The sequence below is a fragment of the Lepisosteus platostomus genome, chromosome 2 (genome assembly GCF_059453375.1).
Source record: "Lepisosteus platostomus isolate fLepPlt1 chromosome 2, fLepPlt1.hap1, whole genome shotgun sequence".
Lineage (NCBI taxonomy): Eukaryota > Metazoa > Chordata > Actinopteri > Semionotiformes > Lepisosteidae > Lepisosteus > Lepisosteus platostomus.
The window spans coordinates 29779194-29794116 of NC_142612.1; the positions used below are offsets into that span (position 1 = coordinate 29779194).

General features: G+C 35.8%; 1 protein-coding gene across 2 annotated transcripts in view; it reads left to right on the top strand.

Moving 5' to 3' along the window:
* Positions 1–10813, top strand: part of clybl (citrate lyase beta like) — a 71729-nt gene extending 60916 nt beyond the window's left edge. For both annotated transcript variants that reach the window (XM_088604423.1, XM_088604415.1), the window contains exons 4-8: positions 531–632; positions 1580–1673; positions 2331–2498; positions 9063–9187; positions 10410–10813. In XM_088604423.1, coding sequence (XP_088460549.1) covers positions 531–632; positions 1580–1673; positions 2331–2498; positions 9063–9187; positions 10410–10538 — 618 coding nt within the window. In that variant the 3' untranslated portion in view covers positions 10539–10813. The remainder of the gene's footprint in view (positions 1–530; positions 633–1579; positions 1674–2330; positions 2499–9062; positions 9188–10409) is intronic.
* The last annotated feature ends 4110 nt before the right edge of the window (positions 10814–14923 follow it).

Genomic DNA, 14923 nt, shown 5'->3' on the forward strand with positions numbered 1-14923 from the left:
CTAAACTACATAATACTTCAAAAAAAAATATTCTGAGCCAGACTTAATCGTTTATTCTTTTTTTCTCTCCGTCTCTTTTTCAAAAGAAACCGAAGACTGTAGTATTTTTTCAGAGAAATGTACAAAGAAATAAAATAGTGGGAAAATACCCACTGGCACAGTGAACTGAAATTTTATTTGGATCATCAAAATGTGACAATTCTACGAGTAATGTTTATGACTTAATTACATTTCATGATACTTGGCCTGAAATCTAATTGGAAAACCTTTTTTCAAGGTGTTATGTACTGTTGAGATCTCAGAAGAAAAAAAATCATTCAGAACAGCTCTAGAAGGGCTCTTGTGTTTTTCAGAACTGAAATAGTATAACACTGTTAAATGAGCACAGACATCATCTGTTATGTCAGTCAGACAAAAGTCCAAAATCCATTGAAATACATAACTTCCATTTGATTCACTTTCTCTTTATGCTCCCCCAATTAATTTAAATTGATAAATTGTTGATTTGTGATTTTTTTTTCTATTTTCAGTTTGTTGACAAGTTTCGGCATCTCTTGAGGGGAAGAACTCTGGTGGAACCCATTCATTTGATTACATTTGTGGAAACAGCAGTTGGTTTGCTTAATTTTAAGGTAAAATACAATGTTTCAACAGTGCAGGAAAAACATCTATCATTTTTGGAAGACATTTGAAATAATCAGCCAACACAAAAGATGCCCATATCTAAGCAGATGTCCTTGTTCTTATTTTGTAGTAGTGCTTGTATAAAATCAAACCAAGAGGTTGTAATTTTCTAGATGTTCTTTGCCTTTCAGTAAATTGTGCACAAGATAGACTACTAATTCAAAAAGAGGTAAATAAACATACCCTGCATTTCATGAAACATGATCATTCCAAAGTTATTCTTTTAATGAAACATTACCGAGTAAACAGCAAAATAATTGTTGTCTTCCTGAATGCAGGGAAAAGGGGGTTCTTTTGATTCTTTGTGGGGAATTGTGCAGCACTCAGTTTTTTTTGTTTGTTTTGTTTGTTCTAACGACCTCTCTCCAGCTTTGGCTAGACTGAGTCCAGAGCCTTGACAGGAAAATATCGCTGTGTCACAGCGAGAAGTGAAATTAATTTGGAACCTGACAAAAGAATCAGACAAATTCCAACTGCTCCATTGCTGACACAATGCCATATCAAATTCCAAACTTTCTTCACAGAGGGTTGTTTTGCAGTGCTCTGTATTCTTCCCCCAGCTCACTTACTTTGAACCAGAAGACAGAGCAGTAAGTAAGGCAGCTTTCAGTAAACACGGAAGGCAATGATATTCATTTTCAGCTTTTTAACTAACGTGAAATCGAACTTTAGTGTCACTGGTTCACACATCCATTTAAAGTGGTTCATCATCTGTCTGGCTCCTGCACTCTTGTTTTCTCATAAGATGTGAAGATGAGGCATTTGTATATCCAGTCTGGGAATACCAGTGGTAACACTAGGCAGTTTATACGGTGAGTTGACAGTTTGCCAAAAACTATGTTTCCTTTCAGCACACTGACATCTTTGGCTTTCTTTTTGTTCCCTTTTTTCACAGTCTGTCTGTGAAGAAATCCATCAGCTTGGACCAAAGGCTGGTCTTCATCATGATGGGGTGGTGTTTGGATCAGATGATTTTTGTGCCAGCATAGGTTATCATTTTATTTTCTTTTTGTCTAATTCCTTGTTATGTGTAGTGCATCCCTTTCATTTTTAACCGGTTTTTGATGTGTAAAAATGTTTTTGATTGAAAAACACCACAACCAAATATAGGGAAAGAAAAATTTACAGGACTGAAAAGAGATTCTGTCTGATGCATGCATCAGACTTTTCATGTTCTGGCATTGAAGGGCTTCTTTTTATCACCAATCAATGTCAGCAGTTGCATTTAGGAATTTCTGTTACACACTTAGAGGGTTTTCCCCACTTGCAATGTGTGAGTATTATCTTTATGAATGAAGAAGACCAAAATGTTATATCCATAGAAAATCCAGTTTCCATCAGCCCATTGTTAGCAATAGTGATTATTTTATACATTCCCGTCTTTCAGGAAAAGCTGTTAAATCCTACTTCTGTAATACTTGCTGCAAGTACTTTCAAAAGCAATAAAATTATTAAGAAAGCCTGTGAATGGGGATTTAGTGACAGTCGGGTCTATCTTGTATTTTCTTGCTCCCATTTTAAATCAGGGTTTTGCCGTGTTCACATGCACTTCTTACTTGATGTAACAAAGGATTTTGACAATATTTTGATTCTGTTTCATCTTTATATTTAGTTTTTATATCTTCCATTCTCACTATGTGTTTTAGGCGCCTCTCGGACGAAGGATGCGACTGAGCTGCTGTACGCCCGGCAGAAAGTGGTTGTCACAGCAAAGGCCTTCGGCCTCCAGGCTATAGATCTCGTTTACATAGACTACCAGGACGGCGACGGTCTCCGGCGGCAGTCGAGAGAGGGCGCGCTGATGGGCTTCACCGGTACGATCTCGGCCTCCGGCTGCATGCACACATCAGCACTGGCACAGCTCGTACACATGGCAACAATCAGCCACAGTGTTTATAACATTTAACCCACGAGTATTTCAGAAATGCTAAAAGTTTGCTATCTGTCACTTTCATTGAGATAAAAAAGACACAAACCAGCCATCTTATCTGTCAAAAACAAAACATTTATTATTATTATTATTATTATTATTATTATTATTATTATTATTATTATTATTATTATTGATTGGAATGGTATTGTGTCCTCTGTACTATTCGGGACACTCCATGTTCCAAAAAAACATTATTTCAATCTGAGGAGTCTGGAGGTGACATTAGGAACGCAGTGTCCTCATCGATTACCAACAGGATGGATTTTAATCACAGTGCTTATTGTGCACAAGGTGGAAAAATGCAACAATTTCTTAAATTCATTCTTTTTTTTTTCACGCACACTGATGTTATCCTACAAATGTCACATTTCCTTCCTTGGTTTTGACATTTCTTATCACGAAAAAAGAAAAAAGGAAAGTAATTTAAGAGGAGAGTCGGGAGGAGATGGGGAAAGCTTCGGCAGTAATACACACGGAAGGTTCGTAGCCAAGCAACACACAAGAGAAGCACATACAGTGGATAAGTGTCCACAGGAGGCTGGAAATGGAGCTCCAGTATGATGAGACTTTTAATGAATGTGTAATTGATGTTTGCAGTATTTAAATTATTCTTACCATTCATAATCTATGCATATGATAACTTACTTCTTTACCATAAGCCAGCGTATTACACATTTACAGCTTCATATCTTGCCATAGCCAGCACGTTATTTATCCTGTGTCATGCTTTTCCTTGCACTGAAATGAATTTTTTTAGACTTCTTATTTCTCCCGTCTTACTGAAATAACACCTTTATTCCTCCGCCCATTTGTAAAAATTAAGAAACAAAAAACTATCGCATTCATGGTCATAAAGTGTGGCATAGTCTCTTAGTATTTGATTAGTATAGTGTTCATACATTTTGGGGGTTTTAAAAATACAGGATTGTTACAGAAAATACTTTATCGTATTGCAGTTATGTGTACAGGAATGGGGTGCAGGAAATTTTATGTTTGGTCATTTTATAATTCTGAATCTCTATAAAAATAAACACAAAATACTTTTATCACATGCTTCATGGTAAACAGGAAACATTGACTAATAATGTGATAGCTTTGTCATTAAAGATAGTTTCCAGACATGATTTTGGCTCCTTCTCTAATTGTTATACAGCACTTGCTTGCTAATCATCACAGTCAGAAAACTCGACACTTTGTGTATGGCAGTCATTTGCTTGCACCTGGTGGAATGTAGTTAAAGGTTTTTGTTTCTGCAATATGAATGGTGCAGGATTTTCACATCAGCTGTGCTCTTGCAGTGATTGAAGCTGATTTGTTTGTGACCTCATTTGCCTTTGCTGTTCTCTAGTGACATTGCAGACGGTCCAGTTGGAGCTGCTCTGTTTACAGTTTTTTTAGGATCAGTGTGGAAAGTGTATGCATTTAGTGGTTGAAAGGGAATTAGATTAAAGTCAGCATGTTGTTGCTATAGGAATGTGTGACATGATAGTGATTGGTATGTATGCTCTTAAATAGTCACTAAAAGCACTGAATGTCAGAAACAATGCTATAGCATCAGTCATCATCAGACTAGCCCACTGAGAAACAGCACCTTTCCTGAAGTCCGAGAAGCAGCAGAACTAACAGATAGGACTAACATTCCAAGCAGGTGAAAACTTCACAACATGAGAAACAGGATGCAGCTGAAATTTTTTTAAGAACGTTCTTTTAGGAGCTTGAATGAAATTAATACTGCTGGATTTAGCAAATGATTAGCTTTTCTGTTTGTTTGCTTTCTTAGGCACACCGACTAATCAAAGATTATTTTTTAGTAAAGCCTAATAAACAATTATTGCTTGCATCTTCTCAAATATTAGTTTCAAAACTGCTGTTTTGCTCTCACCCCCCCCCCCCCCAGTGTTTTCAATAAAAAGAAAAAGGATAAATCACTGTAATTGTTCAATTTCAGTTTTACTCAGAGGACACAAAAGGCAGTGGATTAAAAGATTAACTCTGAGGGCCCTATGCTGTATAATCTTAGTTAGTGGATATTAGTGCTTAGAGTCTACTTAAGCAATAATACTCTCCACAGAAAGGTGTTACCTGCTAGATAATTTGACCCTTGCAAGTAAAGCCTTGTGCGACAATTGTCAAGGTGATGAATGAGAGACAAGGTCAATTATCTGGGTGATGATGCATCGTGAGGTTTTTGTGAATTGATAGATTGATCTTTTTAACTTAAAGATGTATTTTTAAACAGTAGGTACACAATTTCTTGCATTTAAAATTATATACGTATAACAATACAATTAGATCACAATCCACCTCTGTGTGGAGGAACTACCAATGGGTGTGTATTGCCGATTATGCAAAACAGCGATTGCTATCTTTGCTATGATTGTATGATGACCCGAGAGCATTAAAACTAAATTTTAATTGAATATGTGAGTACTATATTGCACCGCGGCACCACACACTACCCTGTTTTATATGGAGGCTCAGATTAGTCAAAAAGCTCCGAGGAGGTGCTGAGCACAGATGGCAGAACGCTATAGGCTGAGAGGACGAGTAGCCAGACCATTCCACTAGAAGAGCCAATGGCAGTACAGTGAGTGGCATCAAGCCACTCAGACCTGCCACAACGTCACTCTTCTAGCTGTAGCTGAACTTGGATGGCTGTAGAAAACAGGTGGCAGGATTGCAAAGAGGGGTGTATTTACTTAGATTGAAATAGCTTGTGAAGGAAAACCCCCTGACTTCCTGTCTGTGCCACTTTCTGTTCTCTGAGGGTGTGTGTGACAGCCGGGACACTGGGGCTTTTAGTAGCAGCTCCCTGCCCTTGATGTGAAGGGGGGCAAGAACAGGGATTGTGGTGAGGGTGATTTCTGGTGTCCTAGACCCATTGAAGCTTCTGTGCCCTATCAGGCTCTCTTTACATTGGGAAACCAGTTGCAAAAACCTAAAACCATCTTCTACGCACAACATACACATGCTGCTGTTTTTTCCCCAAACCTCTCCTGAGCTCCCCCTCCTCCTCGCAGTTCAGGTCTTTTTCTAACTGAATCTGATCCATTTTGAAGTGAATTCAGCCGTTTGTTGCATGTAAAACATGCAGGAATTTTGCATGTAAAAGGAAATGAAAAAATACAGGCGTATTATACAAATCGTAAAGGATAGTATTTAAATACGGAGTAACATCAGCTAATGTGCTGGGAGGGAGGGAGGTGTGTTCAGGAAAGGCACACCGGGCTGCTACAGTATACAGCACATACCCAGCAAAAAGGACTTTATTTCAAAACCTCTTTTTGGTAACGTTCTCCTTTTCTCATCCCCTTCATTTTCAACATGTATTGACATTCACTGCGTTCTTGCAGAGTTTGTGCACCTGAAAGTGCTGTTGACATTTATCAGCCAGCTTGAACAGTTCTTCAGCTTCTTCCCTACCATTCCCTACCATTAGCAACTCTTGTAGTTTGGAATATGTCATAACACTTTTTGAGTGGAACATAAAAAAGATTTTACAGAGAAGAGGACAAAGCATAAAAAGTGTTGATAATTATGAGAAAGTTGCTGACAGGTTGGCCATTTTTTAAAGAAAACCTTTGTGATTAAGTATAGTATCTGTCATTAGCAGTATCTTCACAGTGATAAACCCTTGCCTAAGAAATATTAACATATCTGATCAATCTTAAACCTGCCTCCACTAATATACATTATATGTTGTGCTATAAAAAGGAAAGCAATACTTTAAAAAGCCTAAAAATTACATAAAGATTTGTGTGAGCAGGTGAGACTATTGTTATGTTGTTGTTAGCATGTAGCGCTATACCTTTAAGAATTAGTTGCTTTGAAACAACATTAAGCCTTGCAGTGCTAATTTGTGCTAGCTACACAGTATTTTTCAGAAATTAATATTATATTATTATTATAACTGTGTTTCAAGCTAAACTGTCCCCCTGAGTGGAAAGACGATTAAGTTTCTAAAGTGGAGTTGCATTATTTAATTAGAAGTCAATGAAATTAAGCCAAAGAAATCGTCATGCACTCCACACCATAGAAGATGGGCAAAATCGTTTGGAAGTCTGTCAGAACAGCACCACAGAGATAAGAAATGCATTCAGCTGAAGTTTCCGTTTTCTCGGTAAGTGGGGTTTTTGTATATCAGGCAGGTGATAATTTTTTGTGTATATTCCATCTCAGGTCACTACAAAAGAAGGAGAGGAGGCAGTGCCTGTGAAAAATAAGCAATTTAAAATGGCTGACTTCAGCTGAACGATCCAGTAATGTGCTGACTATAAGGAGATGAAATAATGAAACCTCAAAAGATGACAAGCAATTAACACTGTAAAATATTTTTATTAAAAAAGAATTGTTTTATATCCAATCCATTTTAAATAAAAAAGTATCAATCCTTGTAGCTGAGTAAAACATATTTTTTAAAGAACAGGAATATTATACTGTATATTAATAAACATTGTAAGACTAATATGTTCTAACTCAAATATCGATTTTTGTACTCACATAATGAAGTTTTATTTTATCACTAAATTTACTGAATACAATTAAGTGACAAAAATGAATCTACAGTTTAGCCTTCTGTCTAAAATATCAACAGTAAATGTCAACATTTACAATATAGAAATAATATGTAATATGTCAACATTTTACAATATAGAAATGCAAAATATAAAAATATGAAGACTATAGAGTGTATATACTGTATCTGAAGATTAATACATTTTGACTAATTATAACATGAAAAAGAAACAAATTACCCCCAAAAGCATTGAATACAATGTTATGTCAAACTTTTTCAGCTCTATTTTAAATGACAGAGAACTGTAAAATAATTAGTGGTATAGTATTTACTTATAAGAAACGTTGTCAGTGATGGTAGACAAAAAAAGGAAATGTAGCAAAATATGGATACACCATTATAAAATGATATTTTTCTGTTATGTTCTAATTGTATTTACCACATTATTTTCTTTGCACTCAGTCTGAATTTTATGTGGTTGGTTTAGCTGTTGGAACAGTTCATGTGATGCTTTGGTTTTGTAGAGTTTACAAGGTAAGCTGGAAATTGGGCAAGCTCTATTTGATGTTTATTATTGGTTGTTCTGACATTTAATTTTTCAACTGCAAAGTGCTGGCATTCAGTGAAACCTGGACCACAGATGACTTCTTCATTTTCCTGAGACTTAAAACACATCCTGTGAAGAGAGACATAAATTTGAAAGATGATAGCTTTTAGTTTTTTATTTTCCTCTGGTGAAGAGAGAAAAAAAATGACAGTGTCTTACATTTACCTACGGGACATGACAGGTATTGATCTAAAACAAGATCTATCAAATGGCACTGTAAAAACAGGATTTCACGGTCGTACATCATAATGGCTTGCAATTTTTCACCCTTATGGTTGTTCATTAATACGAGCGGTTCAGCTATTTAATAATTGCCGCATTTCAGCCTGACATCTATATCTATTTTACAATGATGTGACTGCAAACGAAACAACTTAAGTGAAAGCCTACGTCCAAGGCAAGACATTGAACATTTAGGATTAAACTCTAACTGAGCTCACACTAAAGTTGCAGAGCTTTTTGGAGCTTGGACTGAAAATCGGGATGACACCCATGATGAGCTATGATTCATAGCATCCTCTGTCCCTGCTGTTTCCTTAGAAGTCTTAGACAACTTGGGAACTGCCTGAGAAGATAGAGTGTAAATATTAGGAACAGAACAGAACCTGAAAATGTAGCTTCTGACCCAGGCATTCAGTTCATTGAAAATCCTTCCTCAAAACATCACAATACTGGAAAAATATTTTACAATAAAATAAAATAGTATGAAACATCTGTTTTAGATACACAGGAACACTGTGCATTTAGTTTAAGACATTGCATTGATTTTTTTCTTATCTAGGTTGATAACTATTTTAACTAAGCCACATCAGCATCATGCAGAGCTGTAACAGTGTTTTCACAGTTTTAACTCAAAAACATTTAATTATGCTTAAACAATTAAAATATAGATGATCCTGATCTTTTTTGCTAAGTTTTAGGAGTGCTGAAGTGAAAACAATTGACCTTTGATATAATATTATAGATTTGAGTAGGAAACTACTTAAAATACTTTATTATAAGGCAGCCTGATACATTAAAAATAGATTGATGGAATGTATTTTCCTATGAAAAAAAATGCATTGCATATGGAAATTCCTTCACAAATGTGTAGCGATTTACCTCATTTGGCTTATTTAAAAAAAAAAGTTACATCCAGCTTATCTGCATATATTTTAATGACATGTTTTAGTTTGCATATATTTTAATTGAAACTATAACATTTTTCCTAAATTATCTGAGCTTTTTGCCTTAAGCATGTCTTCCATTAAAAAATTATTTGCAAACTCAAACCTCAAAACCCTGTAAACGTATTAATTTGTGCTGTACTCATCTTCACAAAGGTAAACAGGTGATTCATCCCAGCCAAATTAAGATTGTTCAGGAGGAGTTTTCCCCCAGTCCAGAACGAATCAGATGGGCTCAGGAACTGATAGATGCATTTGAAGAGCACCAGAAGTTAGGAAAGGTAAGCATTGGTGCTTATGAAAATATATTGTACTTTTTGAAAGAATGCAAGCTAAGATAAACTTGATGTGGTGGTTCATTTTGAATACACAGACCATGATTCCATGATTGGCCAAATGAGTTTTTTTCTGACAATACTTGGAAGAATGTTTATCATATTTGCGCTATGGAATTGATAGCCAATTTAGAATAAATGAAAATATCTTCATCCAAGTAAAGTGGAGTTTAATGTTCTGAGATTTTAAAATGGAAAAACAAATTAAGTGTAGAATATTATTGTTGCTAATTTAGTGCATCATTGAATCTTCTCTTTTCTGCTCTGTGGGCTATTGCTGCTTAGATGCTGCAGTGGTGAAGCACAATCTGCCTCCACCTGCCAGCAATTCGTACATTAGAAATAGCCTGGAGGGACAATAGTAGTTTTGCAGTGTTGTCAGTTCATTATTTTAAAGGTTGCACCATGACAAGTTCTAACTTGTTTTTTTTTTATTTGTTTGTTTTCATTAACAAATCTCCTACGTACTCTATAAGGTAAACTAATATTACAGAGCTGATTAGGATCATGTTCAGAATTTCGGTTTACATTCTGAGATGTGAGATAGAGGAATTTTTAAATGACTTTTACCGAACCGCTATTCAAGAATGTATGAAAACCAGACGCTGCAGCTTGTATCCAACTTTCTGTCATCTCACTTCAACACAGTAAAAGAAGCCTGCCAAGCTATATCATAAGCAATTGCACCATTGGTTATCTTTAGCATGAAGGGTTTCTTTCTGGATTAAACATTCCAACTTGGTGAAATAAATCAGTTTTTAAGGGGTGGTTTTTAAAAAACAACTATCATTTTCGGTGTAGTTGTAATTGCTTTAATTTATTTTTTAGTGATTTGCCACCGATTAGTGAACAAGCAAACATCTCTTATTTAAATCATTTTGACACCATGATAGTACATTGCAATTTGGACCTTAAATACAGAATATTTAACATGATGTTTACAGTGTTTCTCTGTATTTTTCCCCAAATTTAATCTGTAGTAATTGGCTTTGCACATAACTCTCTAATGCATTAAAAATAATAATTATAATAATTGACTGTTAGGACCATGCTATTTTTTAATTATGTCCATCTCAAGGCAAGAAAGTAAAAAGCAAATGCTCTTCACACAATAGTTACTTTACTTTATGGAAGTAAGACCTGCTCTTGTTATATTTTTTGTTTCCAGGGTGCATTTACTTTTCATGGCACTATGATCGACATGCCTTCGTTAAAGCAGGCACAGAACATTGTCACTCTGGCTGTGGCTGTTCAGAAGAAAACACCTGCTCCTGAAGTCCATGTCCCCACTATATGATGAATGACTCTCTTCTCCTGGATTAAACTGAGGTTTTTTGTTATTGACACGTTTTTTTAGAAAAATACACGATGTTTTAAGCCATTAACTGCCAGTTAATTGAGCAATCATAGCACTGTTTTAATAACCTTATTGACCATGATGTAATTAAAATAAAAGTCAAAAGTGTAAAACCCACTTTGAAACACCACCAATAAAAAAATACTCAAGTACACATTTGAGGAAAATGCCAAAACATAAGATTTTTATATCTTGTCATTTCCTGAAAAGAATAAGCTGCCTGAAATCTGTATTTTTTGGACATACTTGTAAATCCTGATTTTGTTAAACACAAACATCTAAGAAAGTAATGGTATGAGTATGACTTTGTTCTTAGCATGTGTTTTCTTTTTGAAGAAAGAAGGATAGCCTAACTCTGCTTCTTTGAAGACCCCTGTGTAAAATCTGCCTCCTGCTACCCGCAGGTCAGAAGAGTCGCTCTCCAGTTGCTGGGGTTTAGTCAGCTTGGAGTAAGGGTAAACAAACAGACCAACTCGTCCTTGTTCCACTATTCATCCCATACTCCAAACCAAAGAGCTGAAGTGTTTTTTTTCCCTTTCTTTTTTTCCTCCAAGCTGCACTAGATCAAAGTTGTGGTTGCCAAAGAACCTCAATGAATTTTCTTAAACCAACAATCTCAGATTTTGTTTCAGACCCCTTACTAAATCACAGCCCTTTGTGCACTTACTATGAGGCACTGTTCTCTGTGAAGTGGGGATGAATACTTTTAAACTGGGCATCAGCCCTACACTGACCTCCTCAGCGGCAGGGCAGCCTCACTTACACAAACACTGCAGGAGAGGCTGTTTGGCTGATTTTTTGTATGTAAATATACAGCAATCTTGAAGTTTGTTTTGTTTTGTCATTCCCTTGTCGCCTGCTATTCATGTTTTTCTCTAAAGGATGGCTTTTTGTGTGGCACCACATCTTCATTCTCTTATGCAACATCCACAGTAAAACAAACTAACCAAAAACATAACCCTGAGCCCTACAAACAGGACCTTCTCTCCCAGTTTTTAAGAGAATATTGTCAGCGGTTCTATCTGAGATGATGTAATTCTCTTGAATTACACCACTGCTACAGATAGCTTGTCTCATGAAGAACAGGGTTCCTTTTTTGCTTGTTGTTTTGCATGTTATTTTCAGATATTTCGTTTTTTGTTTTTGGTTTCACTCTTTGTTGACAAGTTTTTAGAAAGAACAGTCATTTACAGTGAACTGTTTGAATATTTGACACATCTGTTGGTGACTATGGGCTTGATCTTGCATGATCAATTGTGTCTGAGGTTTATGCCAGGCAAATGCCAGACAAAAAGATCGAACCCACTGCTGTGCCCAGCCAAAGGCCTAACAATAAGCTGGCTTTCTGGCACTCGGCCACAAACTTTTTTGGGGGCCTTTTGCTTTCATTTATTTTTAATTTTCTAATGGTATTACATTTGTTTCCCTCAATCTCAGGTTTCAACTGCTATAATTTCTCCAGGTTTGGAAGGACCGTGCTGATGTTGAGCCAAGTCTTAGCCCACAGTTAAAACCCCTATCCTAAGGCTGACAGAATTAACTGTAAGTGTATGTTTTGGTGTGAATTTTCCCCAAACTCACTTTAGGGCCTACCGTCTCAGACATTTATTTTGAGTGATGGCTCTTCAGAAATCTAGAAATGTCTATAGTTACAACTTCAAAATGCAAGCTATTCCTTAACAGCTCTGTCACCCTGGACTGTAAATAATACAGAACAGGTGTTAATTCAGAACGGTCTTTGTATCTGCTATTGTATCAACTGCATTGGTCGGCCCTCCTTGCCTGACTTTCTAGTGAGGGTTCATGGTCAATTTCAGTGTGATACATTTCTTCTTCTAAGATTTTGAAAACCGTATGAATTTCTATGAAAGGAATACCTGCTTGACTCGAATGTATTGTCAGTAAATGAGGGTTTAAGCTTGAAAGTCAATTTTGCGCTTATTTAGGAATCCTGTATGAGTACAGTTCTAATTGCTTAGACATAACATTCCCCCTACCCCCAGAAGGATAATTAGCAAGGGTCTTGTTCCCAGAAGTCAGTTAGTATTTGATGGGTTTTGTAATGATCAAAGTGATAATCATTTTTATATTAAAATTGGATACCCTGGGTTTGCCTATGCGTTTTGTTAATTTTATTGATTTAATTGTCACATTACTTCAGATAACAGGAATGTGACTTCTTCCCCTGGATTCCCTTCTAATATTATGTGGCATGTCCGTTGTATTTCCAAGTTGACATAATCTTCTCAGCCCTCGCAGCAGATTTAAATACATTTTACTAGTAGTCCCTGAGAGAGTAAATTACAATTAACACTATTAAATTCTTACAAAACCTGATGAGATTCAATTATATTGAAAATGAGATAGGAACACAATTTCCTTGAGTGCAAAGCTGAATGTATCCTTAGATTGGTTTAATAAATCATCAGGTATAATACTGTGCGGAATGTGTGTATGCAAAGCACTGTCAGAGGAAAATTAAAATGAAATGTTTTGCATAATTTTTTCATTAATCTCAATAGGACCCGTGTGGTAAAGATTGTTTTATTCCCCTAATTTCCCGCCCGGGGGTTCTCCAAATAATGTCTTCATTGTTTTACTAGTGTGCTAATGACAATCTGTGACAACCTCATTTTAACAAAGGATTATTTCAATGCAATAAAATGTATCGTTTAAATTAAAGGCAAGGGGCCTTTGGAGCCATTCACTCGCTTGGGAAACGAGACATAACAGTAATAAAATTGAAGCGGGCAGGATTGGTAATAATTGGTGTGAAGGAGGTAAAAGCAGCGCTACTGATAGTATTTAAATATTCCTTAGTTGTTTCCGGTTCATCATTGACACTAGATTTTAAAATGTGAATTTAAAGTATATAAACAAAAAGTAACCAAGAATGTATGTTATTTTCTGTAAAATCCCAAGCATAACTGAGAGCAAACTCGACCCCAGGAGTCTCAAAAAATGCTCGTATGAAAATCCAGTTTTGCTTTAATGCTTGATGGTTATTGTTATTATCATCTTTAAAGATGCATCAGCTACTTATTAATTTATCTGAAAGCTACTGAAGAATGTATTCTTCCGATTCTCCTCAGCACTTTCTTTGATAAGGAGAAGCGATTCGCGAGTATATTTTTACATTGACGAACCTCTACAGAAGCTCGCTAAATGTATGTGAAGTGTGAGCATTTTTTTACATCGACTTACTTATTATACCCCGTAGGTGGTTCGTTTGTAGAAAAAAAATAGAACGGATGAGAAAGAAGTATCCTTTGTCTTTCTGAAGTACATTTCCATCCATCCATTCATTATCAAAAAGCCGCTTATTCAGATCTACTTTTAAAAAAAAGTTTTAAGATTGGGGGCACTTCTTTCTGCAACTAGGGGATTCGTGAAACAAAACGGATTACGAGATTACCAGTAGGATTTTGTGCATATTAATGTTAGTGAAGTGCACCTAATGGGGCTATAATTGCGCTCAGGATTTCGGATGGGTCTTTGTACAAACAGCCCTCACCCCCTCCAACTAGCTTTTTACATTGAAAGTGAGAAGTTTTTTTTCTTATTTTTCCGTCTTCGATCTTTAGAGTTGGACTTTTTATTCGAGTTCTTTATTGTTTTTCTTGGACAACTATTACTTTTATGCACATTATCCCAAAATGCAGCTTTATGCAAGACAGCGCATTTTATGCAGGAACAGTTTCTCCATCCTTTTAATTAAATACCTTTAATAAAGAAAAAATAAGGCATTTTCAAAATCATGTTAACCACTGGAATTAGGCAGATAAAACCATGGAAGAAGAAACTCGAGACACTTCATTATAAACTAAACCTATAATTGATCAAGCTTCTCGGGACCATGAAGTGATTAACCGCAAGTTTATTTTTTAACCAAGTGAGGGCTCGCAAACGTGTTCTTGTGTTTTATGAAAATCAAAGTTTTTACCTTTTTAAACGTCGGTGTAAGGTCCCTTTTAATGAAACATTCATTCTATGAATTGTTTCATAAAATTTTAAGTTTTTTTTTTCCTTCGAGTGAAAGAGGCTTTTCCACTCTAGTAAACTAATCCTTTATTAACTACACAATGAATATTCGGTCAAGCAAAAACGATCTATTGTTGCAAATTAATTTAGCTCAAACATGACGATGCTGTAGCATATGTATACCGATTTTAAGTTTCCAATCAACTAAATTTTAAAATATTTGATATGGGAACTCCAGGTTTGAAGTTACCGCTTAATTCAGTATGAAATATATAGCAAAAATATTTTCATGCGACAGAAAAAACGTTTAAATTAACTGATTACTAAAATCCAAATTATATTGA